Source organism: Equus przewalskii, chromosome 24, assembly GCF_037783145.1.
Source record: "Equus przewalskii isolate Varuska chromosome 24, EquPr2, whole genome shotgun sequence".
Classification (NCBI taxonomy): Eukaryota; Metazoa; Chordata; class Mammalia; order Perissodactyla; family Equidae; genus Equus; species Equus przewalskii.
In genome coordinates, this window is record NC_091854.1 from 7,810,171 (window position 1) to 7,833,524 (window position 23,354).

At 38.0% G+C, this 23,354-nt stretch overlaps 1 protein-coding gene across 6 annotated transcripts in view; it reads right to left on the reverse strand.

Annotated features, from left to right (window-relative positions):
• The window catches only part of BTBD8 (BTB domain containing 8), an 88,196-nt gene that overhangs the window by 53,318 nt on the left and 11,524 nt on the right, over nt 1–23,354 (reverse strand). For 5 of the 6 annotated variants that reach the window (XM_070592677.1, XM_070592676.1, XM_070592679.1 and 2 more), the window contains exons 3-4: nt 14,878–15,113; nt 7,938–8,055 (exon numbers count right to left, since the gene is read on the reverse strand). In XM_070592677.1, coding sequence (XP_070448778.1) covers nt 7,938–8,055; nt 14,878–15,113 — 354 coding nt within the window. Of the gene's footprint in view, nt 1–7,937; nt 8,056–12,516; nt 12,584–12,835; nt 12,890–14,877; nt 15,114–23,354 lie in introns of those variants that run through there. The other variant, XM_070592680.1, reaches the window with a different exon arrangement.

Genomic DNA, 23,354 nt, shown 5'->3' on the forward strand with positions numbered 1-23,354 from the left:
AGCTGTATATTTTAGTTGTGGGTCCTTGTAGTTGTGGCATGTGGGACCCGGTCTCAATGTGGCCTGATGAGCGGTGCCATGTCCACGCCTAGGATCCGAACCGGTGAAACCCTGGGCTGCACAAGGTGGAGCTCGCGAACTCAACCACTCAGCCACGGGGCTGGCCCCGAAAGCTCTTTAATTTTAAAAACAGTTGAAACTATTTTGATGAGTAAGAGAGTAACAAATCATTTATGAATGGAGAAATAAAGACCAAAAGATGTTACTCAGCATCTTGAGAAAATATCAATAAGAAAGAGACTAGAACTCTAAAGGTCCTGAGTTCAAGTTCAGAACTCACCCTAATTATGGTCAAGAATGACTATATCTTAGGTTTGAGAAAATGACAGAAATTTTCTTTTGAATTTCCATTCTATCCTCACAAAAATAAATGTTAATTCATTCACTCTTTAATTCAAATATCTGTTGACTTTTATTCCGTGTTAGGCATTATTCTAGGTGCTGGGAATACAGCAGTAAATGAGATACAGAGAACAATGTTAAATTCTAGTGCAGGATGAGATGAAAGAGTGGAGGGGGAGAAGAGAAGGACACTTCTGGCAATGGCTTACCAGGTTGTCTCAGACCAATCCTCTTGCTGAAAATAGCTAGAAAGATAATATACATAAAAGAAGAAGAAGGAAAGCATGATTTGAAGGCATCAGAAAGCTACCATGGTGGAAGCTTTTGAGACAAGTTATGAGAGAGAAGACGAAAGAGATGATCCAAGTGTTTGAGGCAATTTTTTCTATTGAGGCAACCGCAAAATCTGAAAGCAAAAGCAATGGTTGAGAGGCTAAGAAGCTGAGAAGAGCTTCTGGCAATCCTCACAGGTTAGAGGCACACAAATGGGAATCTGGGGTCCTTCAAAGGGGGGAGAATCTGGTGGATATCCCAGGATTTCAGTTGAACTCTGAAGAACTATAGCCTAGGAAGAAGAATGAACGGGAGACACACAGCCCTTATTAGAAATGACATCCAGCTTTGAATCAGCTCAATCCGTAACTGAATCAAAGTGATCTGCATCTAGCCTAAGTGCTGGCCAGAAGCAAAAGAAAACTCTGTCTTCATTAAAATAACATCATCCAGAGCGTCAAATTATTTCTATAAATTTTCAGTAGAATGTTCAGCAAACATCCAAAGATACTCAGGCATAGTAACGAACGACCAGAAAATGAAGGAAAGGAATATCATTTATACCAGTATCAAAAAAGGTCAAATACATAGGAACAAATGTAACAAAAAAGTGCAAGACCTCTACCTTAAAAGCTATAAAATATTGTTGAGATAAATTTAAAAAGACCTAAGAGACAGCTAAACTATGCTCATGGATCTGAAGACCCAAAACTGTTAACACATCCATTCTGCCTAAATTAATTTCTAGATTCAACACAATCTTAATCAAGTTTTTTTAATGGCAATTGATAAGCTGATTTAAAAATGTATATGGAAATGCAAAGGACCCACAATAGCCAAACAAACAGCAAACAGAAGAAAAAAGTTGGAAGACATGATTTCAAGACTTACCATAAAGTGACAGTAATCAAGATAATGTGGTAGTGATGTAAGGAGAGACATATAGATCACTGGAACAGAACCGAGAATCCAAAAATAGATGCACACATATACGGCCAATTGCTTTTCGACAAAGATGTTAAGGTAATTCAATAGGGAAAAGACTCTTATGAACAAAAGGTACTGGAACTGTCAACTTGAAGGGAAAGAAGTGAATCTCAACAGGTAACCTCACACCATATACAAAAATCAACTCAAAATGGATCAAAATCTAAATACAAAAGCTAATACTACGAAATCTCTAGAAAAAGGTGAAAATCCTTGCAACTTTGGGATAAGCAAAGATTTCTTAGGACACAAAAATCAGGAACTAGTTTTTTAAAAAAACATAAAAATTTAAACTTCAACAAAATTAAAAACTTCAGTCCTTTTAAACTCACTTTTAAGAAAATGGAAAGACAAACAAAATGTTGGAAGAAAATATTTACAAAACATATATCTGCCAAGTAACTTAAATCCAGAATATATAAAAAACTATTAAAACTCCATGAGATATAAAATATCTTATATATAAATACATATTCTATATATACTCTCTCTCTATATATATAGAATATATATTTATATATAGAATATATATATAAAAGAACATAACCCAACTAAAAAATGAGCATGCACGCACAAAACTATCAGGTAAGAAATTGATAGAAATAGTTTTACTTCAAAACCAAAGTTTATGGCTGGTTATAAAGAATGGCATTACATCAAGTTTTGAGCACCAGATTAGGACTGGAAAAAGCTATGGTCAGAACAGTACATTATTCACTGGAAGAGGGGAAAAATGTTCACACCAGCTTTATCAGTAACAGCTAAACACTGGAAAGAAACCAATATGTCCACCAGCAAGACAATGGATGAACAAATTGTGGTATATTCATACAATACAATACTACTCAGCAATAAAAATTGAATGTAACACTGGTATATATAACATCCAGGGATGAAGCTCCAAAACATTATGCTGAGCAAAAGAAGTCAGACACAATAATATGTCTGAATTCATTTATATGAAATTCTAGGACAGGTAAAATAACCTATAATTTAGAAAACACAACAATAAAAAAACCAAAAACCCAATTAAAAAATGGGCAAAAGATATGCACAGAAAACTCACCAAAGAAGATATACATATGGTAAATAAGAATATGAAATTCAGTTTTCCTAGGGCTAGGGAGAGGGGAGGTACTGATGGCAAACGGGCACAAGGGAAATTTTGGTGAAAATTCTCTATATCTTGATTGTGGTGGGGGTTACACAGGTTTATACATTAGTCAAAACTCACTAAATTGGACTTTGTGTGCATTTGATTGATATGAATTCTAACTCAATAAATTTGTGAAAAAAGGATGCAAATAAAACTTACTTAAAGAAAATAACAGGCCAAGATGATTTCCCCAGTGAGAGCAAATAAACATTTAAGGAAGATATAAAATCAATCTTACTCAAATAAATAAAATAATGAAATATATATGAAAAAAGAAGAAATACTTCCCAACTCATTTTATGAAGTCAACATAATCTTGAGACCTAAAACTGACAAGGACATTACAAAAAAGGGAAAATTATAGGCCAACTCTCTCATGAATATAGATGCAAAAATCTTAAGCAAAATATTAGCAAACTGTATCCAGCAATAAATAGAGTGAATAAACATCACAATCAAGTTGAAATTATTCCAGGAACGTAGGATTGCTTTAACATTTCAAAATCAAGCAATATAATTTAGCACATTACCAAAATAAAGGAGAAAAATCATGTGATCATCAAAATAGATGCAGAAAAGCATTTAACAAAATTCAACCCTCATTTATGGAATGAATCCAAATCCCAGGAAGCTATTTTGTAGAAACTGATAAAATGATTCTTAAATTTATATGGAAAGGCAAAGAGCCTAAAATAGCCAACGCAATACTGAAAAAGACCCATGACGCCAGCTATACCACTCTGAAATCTACCACATTGGTCCCAAGGCCACCTTCGCACAGGCTGTTCCTTGCGAGTGATTGAGCACGTCAGGAATTCTAACACAGGTTGATTCCTGGAAGAAAACTCCTTTTCTGATGGGTGACTTGTGCTTCAAAACTTTCCAAGAGCCTGCCAAACTTTCCTCAGAACTGCACTTCAGTCTAAGATGCTTCTACCCAAGCTTCTTTCCTTCCCTTTCTCCTTCACTCAAGGTTAGATCAACATCGCAGGTTAACAGCTCTCCCAGTCACCTCTGGATTCCTTCCCATGTTCTCACATGCATTTATCCTAATAAATTTCTTGCAAGTCTAATCCCTTCTTCATGTCTGCTTCGCAGAAACCTTGAACTAACACAGCATGCGAGCCATTTCCATCTAAGTAAGATTAAAAGCATCTGAGGCTTTAACAAATTACCCTAACCTTAAGTCAGAAGCTTGGAAAACATTCCTATTTAATTAAGATAGAAGCCTCAGTTTAAAAAATAATGCTGTAGATAGCATGGTATATTAAAAATCTTTGCCAAATTTTTCATTTTCTAACACGTCAAAAACTATTTTCTCCTTTTGATTATATTTAACCTCAACTGACAAGGCTGCTTCTGGCTCTGTCGAGATGCCCTCATTTTCCCTTGCTCTCGCTTTAAGTAAATTGCTATTCAATACTTCCTGACGGAGGCTGAACTAGATTCACTACTCCAGGCAGAATAATGACCTGGATTACTCAGAGACGCTGTAAAAAAGGATTTTTTTTTTTAACTCGGGCTATTTTTTTAAGTACTCTTGCTCCAAGAATATCTTTTTTCCCTTTTAGTTCCTTTTAGTTTAACAGAATAAGGGTTAAACCCAGAGTAGTGAATCCAAACTTTTTGGAACTGTCCCTATGACTCACTCCACTTCTTTGCAAATATCCTAAGGAACATAAACTTTAAAAAAAGAAAGTTAGCTTTCTCTTGAGACATCCATTGACTACAGCACTCAGAGGATTAGGTTTTCTTAAGTTAAAAAATGATTCGTAAAGTGTAGTGGATGCCCTATTATCTAACACAATCAGGACTGATAGTTGCTTGGTTAATCAAAAAAATCAGGAGAGAATTTTAAAAATGATTTGTATGTATCATAATTATTTTATTCTAACAAAAAATAACTGCGCGTTCATTCACCAGTCTTACACCAATCTTTTTTTAATGTGGGTTCGCTAATTGAGCTTCCTTCTTCTTGCAAAAACCATACCCATATACACTGTCTATGATTTCCAGTTCTAACTTCTCTAAAGTGAAGAAAGAAATTTAAAACTTTTGTGAAGTATAGAATCATTTTAAATTTTTATAATTTTCCCTCAAACTTTTATATTGTTTCATCTATACTGAATTCAATAGCAATTTTTAAAGTGCTTCTTTCTTATTAAATCTTTCCAAAGTATTCATTTTAGTTTTCACTGGAACAATAACTCTTTTCATACTTCATGTATCATTGGTTTATATGATATTTCATTGTTATGCCAACAAAATAATAAATTCAAATGGCATTTAAGAGGCTTGGGAACAAACCCAAGTGACTCTCAGGGGACACAAACTCAATGACAGGAATGGAAACGTGTAGGTATACTAGAGAATAGTCTCCTGCCTTGAGTTCTGCCAACATGTCGGCATGTTCTACAGAGAACATCTGAAGAGCAAGTTTAGTCAAGTTCAGTTAAGGAGCTTCTGTAGAGGCGGTTTGTTTCCTTTCAGGCCCCCAGTGCCTTTTGCTTTGGTTCCTCACTGCAACCTCCCTCCAAGGCCTGTGGTACCAAGGAATTTCACGAACTCTTTTCCTCCATTGTATCAAAGGCCTATCACTTGGATGATGACAGCAAACACTTACATAGTACTTACTACGAGTCAGGTACTATTCAAGGTGCTTTAAATGCAATAAGTAATTTAATCTTCACAATCATCCTGTGAGATGGGTACTTCCATAAACTCCCATCTTTGATGAGGATGCTAAAGCACAGAATGGTTAAATGACTTGTCCAAATTCTTATACCTAAAGATGGTGGAGCTGGAATTCAAACCCAGGCAGACAGGCTCCACACACAGTCACACACTCTTAACTACTCAGTCATAAATGGATTCTTTTTTTATGCCACCACAAGCAGGTGACTGGCATCAGACCGTCTTGCAGCATATCGAAGGCTCCAGGTAGTGGGCTGGGGATCAGGGCAAAGACTGGACACAGCAACTCGCAACTGGAGACACTATGTTGGAAGAAGTGGGGTATCAGAGAGGTTTTTGAGGAAGGAACTTGAACATGAGAGAAAGACAGTGATTCAGTAAAGAAGAAACTACCTCATTATCATACCTATTTGGACATATTAAACTAGCAAACTAAACTGTTCTAAAATTTGGGACCTAAACTGAATGTCACTCTGATCATAAATCCCGGTCTTTGTGAGCAGTTGCATTAATCGTTCAATAGAGGAGTACACACAATTGAAAAATTAAAGCAGCCATTTTACAAACGGATTTTTAGCCAGACCACTAGAATAAATGCTGACACTGATCAGCCAGAACAAGAAGTGATTCAGAAAGTTCTGATGCTGGGCTTTAGACTACATTACACGAATACATGTTTTCTGAACTACTGACATAATATTCCTTGAACTGAATAGTAAAATTAATATGTATTAAACTGAGAGATGTTTGAGTCTGGACTAGGAAAGTAACCTTGGGATTCAGAATTTGCCATAGTAACTCACATAAAGGCACTAAAACAAAGCAGGAAAGTTTAAGCCAGATCTTGAAGAAACATATCCTCAGGAAATTGCCTTTTTAGTAAGATAAATTAATTTTTTATGGCTAGGTGAACAAAATAAACCAGAAATGTGAGCAAGAGCTGTCCTGGAATACAAACCTAATATTCTAGATCCAGCTCCTAAAACACAGTCCAATGTCAAGCAGCACACAGAGAGAGGACAAATACAGACACTATTTGAGGACATATTGCAAACGGTCACAGGGTCCTGCCTTCCCTGTATGACAACAATAGCCTTAGGGCTCCATAAGTAGAACTTTGGTAGGATGCCCATATGGTTTCAAGAAAAACCTGGACACAAAATTAAATTAATTTTAAAAATAAAATTGTGTTGCTCTCTCCCCCAAAAGAAAGACACACACACATACACACACACCATGATATGGGAAATACATTGCTAAATCTGTATTACACTCTGCATTTTACTATATATAATGCATATTTCAGAAAAATTAGGAAAAGGTGTATATGTGTATACATATATTTACAAAATTTATTTTCCCAGGAGAAAAGTTCAAATTCTGAATGGTAAATAATCTGGTTGAGACTGGCAATCCTAGAGTTTAGCAATGTGCTGCTGTCAATTAACTGGCAAAACCAGTATGATTTCTGAGAGTACAAACATCTCTACTGTTTAGCTTGGTGGACTCCGGTAATCTAAACCTACTGCTAATTTCATTAGAGGCTGTGTACTCTCGAGCCCAGAAGATCGCTTCTTGCCTCTGCAAATAGTCTGGTTCTTCCTCTTCAGGAACTCCAGAATAATTTATCAACATCCTATTTGAAATACAGAGCAACGGAGGGAGGAGAACTGTCTGGGTTCCTCAGTTTTCTGGTTCTGGTTCTGGACCATTGTGAGACCCAGCTACACTTCTTTGTCTTGAGCTCCAACAGAAAATCTATTTCTTATTAAATCTTTTTCTTCTTTTAAGCACATTTTAGTTACTTGCCAAAAAGAGTCTGACCAAAACAAGCGGCAGGCTTTCATTTGAAATCTAAAAGCCTGGAATCTAAACAACCCAGTTCTAAAGCAGAATAATGGTTTTTTAAAAGTACATTGAAATATTAAATCTCCTAATCAATGCTATTCATGAGAATCGTCTATTTTGAATCAAAGGCTTTGAGCCAAATGCATTCAGAGAAAATACATGTCATTCATGGAGAAATAATCATTCTCAATACTATAATGACTGTGAAGTTAAAAACTGCATTAATTACATTTTCTGTGACAGTGGCTTTCAAACCTATTTTAGGCAACAGAATATTTTCTTCTAACGCAACCTTAGGTTTACGTCCCATGCAAAGCACAGATGAGAGGGGATGTGCTCTGGCTGAAGCAGGCACGCACGTCTGGGTAGGGGCATGTATGCATGTGTGAACCTGCAGGCAGAAAACTCGCCCTGATGGCAAAGCTCTTCCCTTGTCACAAACCCCAAGGCATCGCCATGGAACCCCTGTGGCCTATGTGAATCAGAGCTTGAAAACCACTGTGCTAGAAAGAGACAGCCAGTATTTTACACTCTACTGTCACAACCAAGACACCATATCAATTACAGGCCTACTTACCTGTGAGCTTTAAAACTTTTTCCATCAACAAAAATATCAATATCTGGGCAACGATGTTTCAAGTAAAGTTTCAATAAATCTTCTCCTAATTCAGATGCAGGATCCAAATTATAATTAACTTTAAAAGAGAAAAACAAGAGTAAAAAATAGTTCCTTTAATATTACAGATATCCAAAAATTTTGTGTTCTAGTATTAGCAAAAGGTTTTTCCACACAGTTATCTAGATTAGCTACTGAGAAAGAACAACAGTGACTGGAATATTTAACCAGTAAATTCAAAATAAAACAAAATTCTAAAATCATCTATACTTTTTCTTTGAAATATATATTTCCACTTATATTTAAATGTCGATATACCTTTAAATATAGATACACATTTAAATATACGTAACATTATCATGAAATTGTACACCAAAGTTGAAGCCAATTCATGAACATCTGACTTAGAAAGTCGGAAAATTTTCCAATTTTTATCTATTTTTTTACTACTTAATGCTTTCCTCTTCCTGTTCGTGGATTTATGGCTAGAATAATCTGTGAACCAACACCAATTCAACTGAAATCAATAGGAATTATAGAGCACTTACTATGAGTTTAGCACTGTACACAATATGGAGAGGTACAGAAAATAAATATTTAAAAAGATCTCTACTTCAAAAGATTCACCTTTTAGGTAGTGGGAAGTGAGATATAAAACATGTACATAAAAAAAAAGAAAAATGTTACACTGTATATCATAGCTTTGTCAGTCCAGACACTTGAGTCAGTGCACCTGGTAAGGATCAGTCACTGGGGCCAGATTCCCACTAACCAAATTTATATATTTATAAGCCAGAATGCCCATTTGGTTCTACTATCAAAAGAGATCCAGAATCCAACTACTACTCAATATCGCCACTGCTACCACCATAGTCCAAGCCCCATCATCTCCCTCCGGGATTTCTGCAATAACTTCCTAACAAGTCTCCCACTCTTTTTTTTTTTTTTTTTTTAAGGAAGATTAGCCCTGAGCTAACATCCACTGCCAATCCTCCTCTTTTTGCTCAGGAAGATTGGCCCTGAGATAACATCTATGCCCCCCTTCCTGGATTTTATATATGGGACGCCTGCCACAGCATGGCTTGATGCTGCACCACAGGGCTGGCCCAAGTCTCCCACTCTTGACACCACAGTTTACTTTTTGTTTTTTCACTTTTAAATTTTTTTATTTTTTTAATTGCAGTAACATTGGATTATAACATTACATACCTCTCGGATATATATCATAATATATTTAGAATTCTGTGTAAACCCCCAGTTTACTTTTAATAAACCATTCAGAGGCATGTTTTTAAAATATAATTCAGATCACGGCCCATCCCAGTTCAAAACCACATGGCTCTCTCCATTTCCTTTAAAGCAAAAGCCACAGTCTTAGGATGGCTTACCAGGCCCCACAACATCTGGCTTCTTATTATCTCTCTGAACTTACTGCCTACGTTTTTGCTTATTTTCACACTGCACTCTTTTTTCATTCCTCCAAATGACAAGTTATGTTCCCATCTTAGGATATTTGCACTGCCATTTCTTCTGTCTTGAACACTCTTCTCCCAGATATCTACTTGGCTAACTGTTTTCAAAGCTTTGTTTAAACATCACCTTTTCAATGAGGCTGACCGGGCCAAGCATCTAAAATTGCAACTCCCATCACTAACACTCCCAATCCCTCTTCCTCTGTCCTATTTTTTCTATAGCATGTCACCTTTTAACTCCTCTACATTTATTACTTATCTCCATCCAGACCTTACCTTCTCTAACTAGAATTAAGTTCCAAAAGGGCTAGAAGGCCATTCTAGTCATGGAAGTAACCCTCAGGCCCAGAACAGTGCCTGGCATATTATAGATCCTCAATAAATATTTGTTGAATAAATTAATGTATCAAATATTGCATAATGAAGATTTTTGAAAGGAAAAAAACACAAAACTTAAACTAGAATTAGGCAGTGGAAGAGGGGAGATCCTACTTCTTCTAGATATTCCTATAGAAGACAACTTAAAGCACAGAAATTAATGCGAGATACTCGGGAGAAATTGTCTTCATTTTGATGATTAAAGATCAGTCTGATCTTTGACACAAAGGGAAAACCTGGAAACTTTTCAAAAGAAAACCAAGTTAATTTGATAGATGCTTACTTACTGGGCAGAGTATCTCAATTTGCATTTATGTATTCAAATAGCCTACTGAACTTGAATATATCAGTGTGGTATAATAAAAATATATATTTGGTGGTTGTTCCGCAGTTCCTGGGACAGAGCTCCTAAAACTCTCTGGATTTCCTAAGTTAAAGTAGCATCTTTTGGTGTTCATAACAAGCCCTTTTCAACCACACTTGTGTTAATACTAATGAGGTGACTCAGAGTGGCGCCCCTAAAGAGCTTTATGATGGGGGCTGGTCACCAGAAAGACCTAACGAGTGATTAGGGAGGGAACTTTCAGCCCCATTTCCTCACCTCCAGGGAAGGAAGTGGGGCTGGAGATTGAGTCATAACTCTTGAGCAATGAGATCCAGGGAGCTATTAGATTGGTAAATACACTGATGTGCTGGGAGGGTGGTGCACCCTGAGAGCACCGACATTCCTTCTATGTACTGCCCTTTACCCTTCAGACCTTGCCCTATGTATCTTTTCCGTTTGGCTGTCCTAAACTGTATCTTTTATAATAAACTGGTAAATGTAACTTAAATATTTTCTTGAGTTCTGTGAGTCATTCTAGCAAATTACTGAACCTTGGAGGGGGTGATCATGGGAACCCCCGAATTTGTAGTCGCTGGGCACAAGTGTGAGTAGTAAAAGGGACCAGAATACGTCACCTCAAAACATGTCATTCTGGCATAAAGATTACTTGGAGCTAAAGGCAACTGAGAACCAGCAGATGCAGGGAAAAGCTCTTTACCTCCCCCTAACTGCATAAAAATAAAGTATAAATTTCCTCTTTTGTAAAAAAAAATTACATTTGTAAAGGAAATTTCCATTTGTAAAGATATCTCCATATCAGGAAGAAACTACTCTTATCATCTGACACAACTCTTATCACTGGACTCCATCTGCATAACAAGAGAACCCTTATTTACGATACGTATTCTCCCCTCAGCTTACCATAACTTGCCTCCACCAACCATAGCCCAAATCCCTTTCTTTTGTTTAGTCAAAGATGATCTATAAGCCTCAAACATCCGGCCACCCTCCTTGAGTCTCACTTCTTTGTGAAACTCCCAGTGCAAAAGTAAGTAATGAAAATGCTTTTTTTCCCCCTGTCATCTATCTTATTTCAAGTTAATTCTTAGGCCAGCCACAGGACCTAAGAGGACAGAAGGAACTTTTTCCTCTGGTTGAAATAAATTTCTAAGCCCAAGATGGAGCCACTCCTGCCTTGGGTGTCACATCAGCAAACCGAAATTCTGTGCTTCTGTAAACGCTCCACTGCCCGGAAACACAGCATATCCAGTCAGCCAATCCCCAAATACCAAGCCAGCTCTGGGCTCTATACTCATTTCCTTGTTCCTCGATCTTTCTAAATAAGGTCAGATATGCAACCCCAGCCAATCATACCCTGTTTTGGCGTTGCCTCTGCTAGCGCTCTACAAAATTCACTCTTGCTCAAATCCCTCCAGAAGAGTGCTCAACTGCTTGTGAGGCACTGTACTCCCCCAATCCATGGATTGTTTTCCTTTGAATAAAGGACATCAAACTCATTACTAAATTGTTTTAGTTTTGTCATTTGACATTCCTCTACAGTAGCCTAGGCATCCCATTTGTGGCGAGCATCTGAAGTGGGGACAATCTTGTGGGACTAAGCCCTTAATCTGTGGGGTCTGTGCTAAATCTGGATAGTTAGTGTGAGAATTGAATTGCTGGATACCCAGTTGGTGCAGGGAACTGGTTGGTGTGTGGAAAAAAACCACTTTTGCTATCAGATGTGGTGTCAGGGAAAAAAAACAACACAATCACAGAAACCCAAAGCTTAATGTTCCTCAACCTGAAGTCATTATTCCATTCTACCATAAACTTTGTCTGCTTATACTCCATAAGCCTGCAAAACAGTACCACCCAAACTCCTTAAAATAGCTTAGACCACATGTCTTAGTTTGCCTGGGACAGTTCCAGTTAACGCCTGTTGCCCCAGAATAACTATCAATAGCAATAATATTTTTTCACCTTTCACTCTCTCAAAGTGTCCCAGTTTGGACAATAAAATATAAGGTTATCCTGTATATAAGGCTCTTCATGATGTGGCTTCTGCTTACATTTCCAGGCTCATCTCTTACTATGACCATTCCTGTCCCATACTTCACTCCACTCCCACAACAAACCATTTCCAGTTTTCCGAATTTGCTACATGCCTGGCTCTCTCTGCCTAGAGACATGTTGTTTCCTTTGTCTAGAATACTTCTGCCCTAAACTCTTTTTGCCTGGTTAACTCCTGCTTTTTCTTCGGGATTCAATTCAGACATCACTCCCTCCACGTAGCTTCTTCTAGAAGCCTAAGTCCTGGTAACATGTGCCCTATTTGTGTCCTAACAACACTTTGCATGTAACGCACCTGTTTCTCTTACTAGACTGCAGGACAGGAACACTACCCGTTTTGTTCACTCTTCTATCTTCAAAACCTAGCACAAAGTTGATAAGTAAATAATGTGATCAATAATTAGAATGGCATTCCAGAAACAAAGAGCAAGTGCCAAAGGACAGAGGTGACAAAATACAGTTCTTAGTGGGGGCAGGTGGGTCACACCAAGTAATTCAGTAAAACTAGAGTTTTGAGGAGTATGGGGGGTTGTGAAGAGAGGAGGGAGCAGAGTTCTAGGCAGGGGCCAGTTCACAAAATCCCCTTATACCAGGGGAAAGAATCTGAGACTTACGTTAAGGCTATGGGAGACCAGTGAAGAATTTTAGTAAGTGGAATGCCATGAACAGACTTGCAATTAACATTGTTCCGTATGATATAAACGGAGAGTGGAACAAGAAGAGGCCCGGTGACTAGCTGGGGTGCAAATTCTCAAGGAAAACAGCAAAGTCCTGAAATAAAGAAATGGCAGGAGGATAAAGAAGGAAAGCATTTAAGAATATTTAGGAGATAAATCAACAGACATGGTCATGAATTGAATGAATGAAAGGTAAGAGAGTTAACTGAGTAGAAAGACGGTGATATAATTCAAACTGATAGAGTATTTAAGAAAAGAGCAGGTTGAGAGAGGCAAGTGATCAGGTGAGTTTGAGACAAGGTAAATTTTGAGATATTTAAGGTATATTTAGACAGATATGTCTAGTCAGTGGCTGGATATGAAGCTCAAAAAAACCTGGAGAAGATAAATTATTTACGGGGCAGAAAGATGATGTGCCAGTGAAGGAGACTGAGGAGTGGCCAAGAAGGCAAATCAAGAGAGCACAGTGTCATAGAAGACAGAGGGAGTTTCAAGGAGAGTGGCAGTGATGTGACAACTTAACCGCTGTGCCACCAGGCTGGCCCGTATAACAATTGTTTTTACAAGATGAGTTTGATCCAACACAATTAATATAATAGGGGACAACTTGAGCATAACATGAACTTTTCATTTGCTTAGGTGCAAGTTCATCCAAGAGAAACCCTAGGTCAAGGCAGAAAACTGCACCCAGCTCAACTGAGCCATGTAAGAAGACACAACACACACATAAACGCCTGAAACATCTACCAAATACCTCAGTGCACTGCATATGTTGTCAGCCACACCCATCCATAGCCGGTGTTACAAACTTCCATCTGATTTCAGAGAACCAACTGTTGGGAGATCATTTTCTATGAACATTTTTGTGTTTCTGTGTGATCTGGCCTTTTTCAACAGAGCACTAGCAAATCTGGAGAAAGGATGATTAAACAGCAAACATGCCGTGGAAAATAGAGATAATGCGATGCTCTAGAAAGATTTAGAGACTTTCTTCTCACCTGGACCGTTTTCTTACACTCCAGGGTAGTGAAGCTGCCTTCCCCTCCCCTCACCAGAGAAGATTTACTTCCTTTCCAAAGTAAAGGTCTCTCTCTCTCTCTCTCTTTCTGTGCTGAGGAGAATAGGAAGATCTGCCAGGAGCCTATAAATGTCTCCTAATCTTGGTGTTCCTTGCCTGTGGTGCAGGGTAACACCACAGGCCCTCATCACATAGCTTCATGGGGATTAGGGCTTGGGAACTGGTGCTAAGATGCTCTGAGAGTAATAACCAGTCTGTTCCCTGATCCAGAGGCCTTGAGTTTCCTGTTAGACTATTTACTACATCTACATCTATATCATTAATACCCTCCTTCCACCAATTCACAATAATTCACAAGCCACAACCCTCTCACACCCACTACCACAAACAAACTAAAGGTCTTTTTCAAAGTCGAATGCCATATTTATTATAGTATTTATGTATTCCTGAATCATTTAACATGTATAAATTTATGCTACCATTTTTGCTGGATTCCTATCACTTTAAAATGTGTCACGACAAAATTTTCAGTAATTTTTTGTGTCATGACAAAATATAATGGTGATTTTTTTGTGTTGCATAGTGTTTTTTAATGAATGCATATATTGGGTTATAATAGAACTGACCCTATGGTCTGCTAAAGCTTTTATTGGAGGCAATTAGAATAAAGATGATGACATCTGGAGGTTTAAAAGGAGAATTGTGAATTGTGTGTGTATTTATGCACTATAACTTCATCTCCAATTACTTGGGAAAAATGAGAGTTGACCACATTATTATTTTCACTTACCCACAAAACATTTACTGTCATTACATTTACTTTCATTCACTCATATGTCATTTACTTATTTTAAAAAAGTCTGTAGAGCTGATTTTTGAGTATGCTTTTCCCTAATGGTATCAGAATATAATTACTTTCATGGCTATAAAATTTTATAAAAATCCACAAAAAATACCTCACCAGTGGCAACTAAATTGTCCTCTCCATTGCTGATATCTTCTGGAATTTCATGCTTCAGAAGAGAACAATCAGGTGATTTTTTACCTAAGGACTCTGTAGATGACCTTCCATCATTGTCAGTACACTTTTCAAAATTGAAGTCATGTTTCTTTTGTGGTACCCCACTCTCCACTATCTTTTTCCTAAGAATTTCCTCTTCATAGTTTTTTATGTTTCTGTTTGATGAGTATACAACCCTAAAAGAAAAAATATAAAATATTAATAAAAATAATGTTTGTGATTCTTAAAAGCTAGTTTCCCAATGTGCCACTTTCATGTATAACAACTACATAATTTTAAAACCTTTTTAATCTGGACTAACTATAGAAAGGTCAATCTAAAAATAGCAGAAAGTTTGAAAAGTAGTCTATAAAATTTTTTAATGTTAAAAAGGAATATATAATGCCAAAAAATTAGACAACCTAGATGAAATGGACAATTCCCAGGAAGACACACACTACCAAACCTGACTTAAGATGAAACAGAATATGTGAGTAGACCTATAACAAGTAAAGAGATTGAATTAGTAATCAAAAACTTCCCACAAAGAAAAACCCAGGACAAGGTGGCTTCACTGATGAATTCTACCAAATGTTTAAAGAAGAATTAACACAAATCCTTCACAAACTTTTCTAAAAAATAGAATAAGGCACTGCCCAACTCCTTCTGTGAGGCCAGTATTATCCTGATACAAAAGCAGACACAGACGTCACAAGAAAAGAAAACCATAGACCAATATTCCTTATTAATATAGATGAAAATACCTCAACAAAATAATAGCAAACTGAATTCAGCAACATAGAAAAAGGATTATACACCATGACCAACTGGGGTTTATCTCAGGAATTCAAGAGTGGTTAAACATATGAAAATCAATGTTATACACCATATGCTGTGGTCTGAATGTCTGTGCTCCGCCCCAAAATTCACATGTTGAAACCTAAAGCTCAATATGATGATATTAGGAGGTAGCGCCTTTAGGAAGTGATTAGGACATGAAGGAAGAGCCCTCATGAATGGGATTAGTGCTCTTCAAGAGGCTCCAAAGACTCCCTCACCTCCTTCCACCATGTGAGGGTATAGTTAGAAGTCAGCAGTCCACAACCCAGAACAGAGCCTTCACCAGAACTCTACCACGCTGGCAATCTCATCTTGGACTTCTGGCCTCCAGAATTGTGAGAAACAAATTTCTGCTGTTCAAAAGCCACCCAGTCTGTGGTATTTCGTTACAGCAGCCTGAATGTACTAAGACACCATATCAATAGGACAAGAACGACAGGATTATCTTAAGAGACACAGAAAAAGCATTTAACAAAATCTAACACCCTGTCATGATAAAACACTAAACAAAGTAGGAATAGACAGGAACACGCTCAACCTGATAAAGGACATCTAAAAAAAACCATAGCTAACATCATACTTAATGGTCAAAGACTGAAAGCTTTCCTCCTAAGATCACAAGGATGTCTGCTCTCACCACTTCTATTCAACATTTAATTGGAGGTTCTAGCCAGGGTAATTAGGCAAGAAAAAGAAGTAAAAGGCATCTGAATTGGAAAGGAATAAATAAAGCTATCTCTATTTACAGATGACAAACTTGTATATAGAAAATCCTTGGAAATCACCATAAAGACTACTTGTTAAATGAGTTCTGCAAGGTTGCAGGATACAAGATCAATATGCAAAATCAATTGTATTTCTATACACTAGCAATGAGCAATCCAAAATGAAATTAGAAAATAATTCCATTCACAATAGCATCAAAAAAATAAAACACATAGGACTATATTTAACAGACAAGTACAAGACTTGTACACTGAAAGCTACAAAACAATGCTAAAAGCAATTAAATAAATGGAAACATATTCTATATTCATGGATTGGAAGATTTAATATTGTTAAGATGGCAATACTCTCTGAACTGATCTACAGATTCAGTGCAATACCTATCAAAACTCCAGCTGCCTTTGCTGCAGAAACTGACAAGCCAATGCTCAAATTCAAATAGAAATGCAAGGGACCCCGTATAGTCAAAACAATATTGACAAAGAACAAAACTGGAGGATCCCTGAATTCTAAGGTTCCTACAAAGGTACAATCACCAACACCGTGGTACTGGCATAAGGACAGACACTTAGACGAGCGGAACAGAACTGAGTGTCTAGAAGATACATTTATGAGCAACTGATTTTCAAAAGGGTATTGTGATATTGTGATTTACAATATGAAATGATTATTTGGTCTTTGTCCACTGTTTCTGGCACATAGCTCCTAAAACCCTAGTAATTTCCTACATAACAGCCATAGGAACATTTTTTTATAATACTTAGTTTTGTTCCCAGTTCCTGAAATAGCTCTAGAAGCATAAAGGTAAAATAGATGTCTTTTGTTATTCATAACAAGCCCCTTTCAACTACACCAGAGTTTACATTAATGAAGTGACTTTTGGAAAGCACCTAAGGATGGGGGGTGGTTGCCAGGGGAACCAACAATGTGACTAGAGAGTTGGCACTTTCAGTACCCCACATGACCTCTGGCGAGGGTAGAGGTTGGGTTAAACACCAATGGCCAATGATTTAATCAATCATGCCCACATAATGAAGCCTCTATAAAAACCCTAAGGAGGTTTTTAGGGTTTTTGGAGAGCCTCCAGGTTGGAGAATACATGAAGGTGCTGGGAGAGTGGTAGGCCCAGAGAGGGCAAGGAAGTTTAACACCCATTCCCACATACCTTGCCCTATGCATCTCTTCTACCTGGCTGTTTCTGAGTTATATCCGTTTATCACAAACCAGTAATATAAGTAAGTAAAGCGTTTTCTTGAGTTGTGTGAGCTGCTCTAGCAAGTTAACCAAACCTGAGGAGGGGTCGTAGGAACATCCAATTTATAGCCACTTGGTCAGAAGCACAGGTAACAACCTGGACTTATGATTGGCATCTAAAGTGGCAGGGGGAGGGCAGTCTTGGGACTGAGCCCTTAACCTTGGGATCTGACGCTTTCTCCAGGTAGACAGTGTCAGAATTGAGTTACACCTGTAGGATGTAGCTGGTGTCTGGAAAATCTCAGAATTGCTTGGTGTAGGGAAAAATCCCCACACATTTCACAACCAGAAGTGTCAGAAGTGAAATATTCTACGAGTAGAGTATTAAGTCTAGAGGAGACATACAGGAGTGTCTTTTTCCTTTATAGGTGTCCAGACAATCCAACAGGAAAAGAACAGTCTCTTCAAAAAATGGTGCCAGGACAACTGGATATCCAAATGTGAAAGAACGATGTTGGACCCCAGCCTCACACTATACAGAAAAATTAACTCAGGATAGGTCAAAGATCTACACATAAGAACTAAAAGTATAAAAATTTTATAGGCATACACAGGTATATATCTTCCTGACCTTGGATTAGGCAATGGTTTCCTAGATATGACACCAAAAACACAAGTAACAAAAGACAAGGTAGATAAAATGGAAACCACAGGAATCTACAACTTTTGTGCTTTCAAGGACACCATCAAGAAAGTTAAAATACAACCCACAGAATGGGAGAAAACTTTTGCGAATCATATATCTGATAAGAGACTCGTATCTAGGATATATAAAGAACTTCAACTCAATAATATAATGACAAACAACCCAATTAAAAAACGGGCAAAGAATGTAAACAGACAGTTCTCCAAAGAAGACAATCAGCCAATATGCACACAAAAAGATGTTCAACAGGGGGCCGTGGCCAAGTGGTTAAGTTCATGCGCTCTGCTTCGGTGGCCCAGGGTTTTGCCGGTTCAGATCCTGGGTGCAGACATGGCACCCCTCATCAGGCCACACTGAGGCGGCATCCCACATGCCACAACTAGAAGGACCCACAACTAAAAGTATACAACTATGTACTGGGGGGATTTGGGGAGAAAAAGCAGAAAAAAAAAGGAAGATTGGCAACAGTTGTTAGCCGAGGTGCCAATCTTTAAAAAAAAAAAAGATGTTCAACATCATTAGCCATCAGATGAATACAAATCAAAACCATGAGATACTACTTCACACCCACTTGGGTGGCTCTAACAAAAAACACAAATAATAACAAGCATTGCTGAGAATGTGGAAAAATTGGAACCCTCATACATGCTAGTAGGAATGTAAAATGGTGTTGCCTCTTTGGAAAAGAGTCTGGCAGTTCCTCAAAGTTTACCATATGATCCAGCAATTCCACTCCTAGGTATATAACACAACAGAATGGAAAACACATGTTGACACAAAAACTTGTACAGGAATGTGCATAGTAGAACTATTCATAACAATCAAAAAAGTCAAAACAACCCCAATGTCTATCAACTGATGAATGGATAAACAAAATATGGTATATTCATATGCACAGAAAAGAGTTAACATAGCAGCCCTGACTGCTATCCTTTGAAAGACTTGTTTACAAGGTTGGCTCTTGGCTGGTATCTGGGAATATGATTTCAGGAGTGTTCCTAGCACTTTCTAAATGACAAGGTGGCTCATTATACCTAAACTGTTTACACAAACAATATGGTTTATGCAGAACACCTGCTTTCCTTCTAAGAGTCTGGAATATGGGTACACGTTAGGCAGAGGGTGCCTATGTAGCCAATCCCCAATAAAAACCCTGGGTATTGAGGGGCCGACCCCGTGGCCGAGTGGTTAAGTTTCAGCAGCCCAGGGTTTCTCTCTTTCGGATCCTGGGCACAGACATGGCACCACTCATCAGGTCACGTTGAGGCAGCGTCCCACGTACTACAACTAGAAGGACCCATAACTAAAATATACAACTATATACTGGGGGAATTTGGGGAGAAAAAGCAGAAAGAAAAAAAAAAAAACCCTTGGGTATTGAGCCTCTAATGAGCTTCTCTGGTTGGCAATATTTCAGAAATGTTGTCACAACTCATTGCTAGGGGAATTAAGTGTGTCCTGTGTGACCCCACTGGGAAAGAACCTTGGAAACTTGTGCCTGGTCTCCTGTGGACTTCACCCCATGTGCATTTCCTCTTTGCTTCCTTTGTAATAAATCATAGCCTGGAGTATGACTATGAGTTCTGTGAGTTCTCCTAGCAAATAGCAAACCTGAGGATTGTCTTGGTGACCTTTCATCTGTCATAGAATGAAATATTCAGCCATAAAAAGGCACGAAATACTGATGACTGCCACAACACAGATGAACCGTGAAAACACCATTTTAAGTTAAAAAAGCCAGACATAAAAGCCCATGTACTATATGATTCCATTTATGTGAGATGTCCAGAATAGGCAAAACCATTAAGACAGAAAGTAGATTATTGATTGGCAGGAACTAGGGGGAAGAGGAGGGAGGAAGTGACTGCTGATGGGTATGGGGTTTATTTTCAGGATGCTGAAAATATTCTGGAATTAGACAGTGGTGATAGTTGTACAACATTGTGAATATACTAAAACCACTGAATTACACACTTTCAAAGGGTGAATTTTATCGTATGTGAATCATATCTCAATTAAAAAGAGTGTACAATTGGAGACAGTGTGATAGACAACTCTTGAGGAGCTTTGATATGAAAGGGAGCAGAGCATGAGTATTAGCTGGTAGAGTATTAGCTAGAGGGGAAGTGGGGTCAGGAGAGGGTTTTGTTGTTTTTCAGGTGGCGGGAAAATATCATGTTTATATGCTAATAATAAGATCCAAGAGAAGATAAACTTTTTTGGAAAAGTGAACACTGTTGGAGCAATGTCTCTGAATAGGTGAAAAGAAAAAGGATGAGATCTGGTGGACAAGTGGAGGGACTGATTTTAGAAGCACTGATGGTTCATCAATAGTACAAGGAAAGAAGACAAAGCATACGGTGCAGACGCAACTTAATGAGTAGATGTGGGGGAGTTTATGAAAGTTCTCTTCTTATTGCCTTGACTTTCTCAGTGAAATAGAAAGAAAGCTCATCAAGTGAAAATGAAGATGGGCGAAGAGCAGTTGAAGGTTCAAGAAAAAAGAGGTGTGAAATAATCTTCAAGGAGAGTGGGAGACCAAATGGGACGAGGAAAATATAGTATGACTGCATGTAGTACGACTGCCAGAGAGCACTAAACTAAACAGCCTACTTGAGGTTCATGGTCATGATTTAAAGTGAGACTGATTAGCATGCACTTTTCTCCAGCCATATTCAAGCGTACGGATGCAGGAGTGGAGTAGCCAGAGAGTTGGATTTAAGGTTTGGGGTTTTTGACATGCAATTAAGATAAATTCAGAGGGAACAAGGGAACAAGGGAACAGAGGCTGTATGTAAAGTGAGTGACACAATGATAGAAAGGAATTTAAACTGAGCAAGATGGAAATGAGGACATAGGGGATATGAGACAACAAAAATGTGGTAAGATTAATTGTAGGTGCTGGTAGAATCGAATTATTAGAGTTGGAGTTTTAAGGAAGTAATCCAGACAGATAGGAGGCAGAAGTTAAGAGAGTGAGATTCTTGGAATCAAGATTACATAGGGTTACAGTTATTGCTAATGACACGATTTAGAATTTGACATGGTAGTGAGTGGTTGAGGTGAGGTGGAGAAAAAGATTACTGGAAGACAGGAATTAAAGGTGCTAAGAGCGCAGGGTATTGGACATCATCTATGTGGCAATTGTAATCGCCAAGAATTATGTTACTCGATAAAACTGACAATAGTTAGTTTCTTCGAGGAATGAGGAACTGACCTGGGGGTCCACAGATGAGTGGCCAATGGTACAGACTGGTAAGATGAGAGTCAAAGACAGGGGATTTAGAAAGAAGGGAGGGAGAAAGGTCTAGAGGCAGCAGTGAAGTTCACAAGTGTTTTAAAATATACCTGGGAATTTGGTTTTATTCAGGTATGGTCAGGTCTAATGATCAGGAGATGATTGCCATGGAAATGATAGTTTGTAACTCACAGTTCCCAAGAGGAGGGGGACATAGGCCAGCTAGGCAGGGCTACACAGGGAAGCAATAGGGTCAGTCTGGAGGCAGAAGGAGGGAGGGAAAAACATGGGCAAAAGCCTTTCTTGTGGCTTTTGTGGGAAGGAATGGGTGAGGCAAGGTAAACAGCTGAGCTACCTTAGGATTGGATAGTTTAAACAATTTGGGGGGTTCTGGGCTATAAGGGTGGTCTTTAGCTGTCTGGGACCTGGCCCTGGGATGATTAGGACAAAGGAACATTGCCTTCTGGAGCGTAAGAACCAGACAGAGGAGGTGGGTGTCCAAATGGATTCAGAACTAATTGCTTTGCATATCAAAGGCATGTTTACAGGAATTAGCTAACCCCGGAAGGAGCAGTCTCTCTGCAGTCAGTGAGGCCCCAGATGCCAGAGCATCAACAACACAGAAAATAAGAAAATATAGTTAATACAGTGAAATATAGATAGTACAGCAAGACACCCATCCCAACCACTTCCAGCCCTGCTAATATAAGGGAAGTGGCAGAAAAATAACTACCACCTGAGAAAGCTGCAGGGGAAATGGAACCCTTTGTTCTGTGCTGTTTTATGTGTTTACCTAATTGACACTTTATTCTAGCATCTCCCAGTTAGTGATGTTAAACCAAAAATCCAAAAGTCTTCCCTCTTTTCTTTCCTTCACACACACATGCACACACAGTCTCTGACAACCATAACAGGGTAAGTCTTCTAGGTAAATCAAAGATTTTTATGATCCGACTTAGGATCATGTCATACAGCAAGAACTACTTTCCATTGCCAATCATTTGAGTTATATGTGAAGTCACTGTATATAAAACAATTTTTCAAAGACTGTATTTCCTACTCTAACTCAAGTACACACCAAAGGATTCTACAATAAGTAGCAAATAACAGAGTATTTTAAAATCTTTATTAGTTATTTAAAGAGAAAGGATGTGCACTGAAGACACAAGCACTGAATTTTATACAGTAAGAATTCAAAAACCTATTTTATCAGAAGTTTTACTAAAAAAATTTGTCTCAATGTTTTACATTATAATCCTCTCTTTATGCTTTATATTAACATAGAAAAATTTCAATGCAATCTTCTAAAAAAAAGGAGTACATCACAAGCACTTTCTATGCGCACGATACTACATGAGATACCACTGGGGACGTTCACATCAATCAGACGATCTAATCTCAAGGAGCTTATGTAACCACAGACATACATGACTAACCCAATATAAAACAGAATGTGATTGAGTGCTTAAAATAGAGGACCATGAAGTGCTACGAAGCACAAAGCCATTTACTCCAACTTCCTTGTTCTAAATATGAGAAAACCGAGGCTCAACAAAACCATAAAACAAGATAATGCATAGCCAGAAGGCAGATCTGTCTTGTGTCCAAATCCAGTGCTTCCTCCACTCTAACATACTGTCTCTCACTCAACCTCTTTCTCTATCGCTTTTAATGATAAATAAAGGATAACATTAATGTAATTTCTCCCTTTCTCTAATATACAAAAACTTGACC